The sequence below is a fragment of the Sinocyclocheilus grahami genome, unplaced genomic scaffold, assembly GCF_001515645.1.
Source record: "Sinocyclocheilus grahami isolate Dianchi unplaced genomic scaffold, SAMN03320097.WGS_v1.1 scaffold13373.1, whole genome shotgun sequence".
NCBI lineage: Eukaryota > Metazoa > Chordata > Actinopteri > Cypriniformes > Cyprinidae > Sinocyclocheilus > Sinocyclocheilus grahami.
Window position 1 is genome coordinate 1 of NW_015514874.1, and position 1,171 is coordinate 1,171.

Below are 1,171 nucleotides of genomic sequence, written 5' to 3' on the forward strand. Positions count from 1 at the left end.
TGCTCTTCACTCCAGCGCTCGGTGCTGAGGAGACGCTCCCGGCGCATCTCCTGTTCCAGCTCCTGAACTCTTGACTCCCATGCACAAACTTCTCTGCGATGCTGCTCGGATTGCTCCTGCAGACGGCTGCTCTCGAGGTGCAGCTGGTGAAGGAGGCTGTGCTGAGCCTCGCTGTGTTGTGCCTTCATGTGCAATAACTGCTGTTCTGCCTTCTCCCTGGGACACAGCAACATGCTAATGTGTCTAAATTCATGGAAATGTCATGGATACCAAGGGAACAATCTACCTTTTCTTTACTGGCATGTTGGTTAAACACAACTGGGATGTCATTTGTACACTTAGACATAATGAATGTCTAAATGAAGCATGCATATTACTTTTAATTGAAAATGCATCTAAAATAAATTGTACTGTATTTTCTGGAATACAAATATTTTTTTTATTATTGGAAATATAAAGGTGACTTATATAATGCAATTAAAATGTTACATTTCAGTTTTGTTTTAAATTAGTTTAGTCTCGCCATTTATAATCAATGTTAGTTATAATGATTGCCACTATAAGTTTAGTTTAATGCTTACTATTTTTTTCTGAATACTGTTAAAGGGGTCATATGATGCGATTTCAAGTTTTCCTTTCTCTTTGGAGTGTTACAAGCTCTTGGTGCATAAAGAAGATCTGTAAAGTTGCAAAGACTAAAGTCTCAAATCCAAAGAGATATTCTTTATAAAAGTTAAGAGTCAGCCACACCTACCTAAACATGCCCCCACATGTCTATGTCACTATGTGGAAATATTAGCATAATGCCACCCAAATGTGCACGCAAAGAAAGAAGGCGTGGTTTCAGGAACAGCAGTAGTGTTGATGCAGCCATGTCAGGGAGACGCTGTGTGTTTCAGTGCGAAAGCAAAAGCACTTTATTTGGCTTTCCGGAAGTAGATGCAATTAGGAATCATTGGTTAAGATTTATTTACAACAGAACAGCACAACCCAGATGTTCGAATTTGTACAACGCATTTTATGGACGACAGTTTTTTGAACCTAGAAGAGTACAAAGCTGGCTGTGCACAAAGGCTATTTCTAAAAAAAATATGTTGTAAGTATGTAAGTATGTTTTGTTATTAGTTTAAGTATTTGCTATTGACTGTTCAAATGCGGAGTTTTGCGCAGC

At 38.7% G+C, this 1,171-nt stretch overlaps 1 protein-coding gene across 1 annotated transcript in view; it reads right to left on the bottom strand.

Annotated features, from left to right (window-relative positions):
• Window positions 1-10: 10 nt before the first annotated feature.
• LOC107578990 (ninein-like protein) overlaps window positions 11-1,171 on the bottom strand; it is a gene marked incomplete at its 3' end in the record, with an annotated part of 5,230 nt that continues 4,069 nt past the window's right edge. Inside the window, exon 8 of the mRNA XM_016264885.1 lies at window positions 11-216. Within this exon, the coding sequence (XP_016120371.1) occupies window positions 11-216 (206 nt within the window). The remainder of the gene's footprint in view (window positions 217-1,171) is intronic.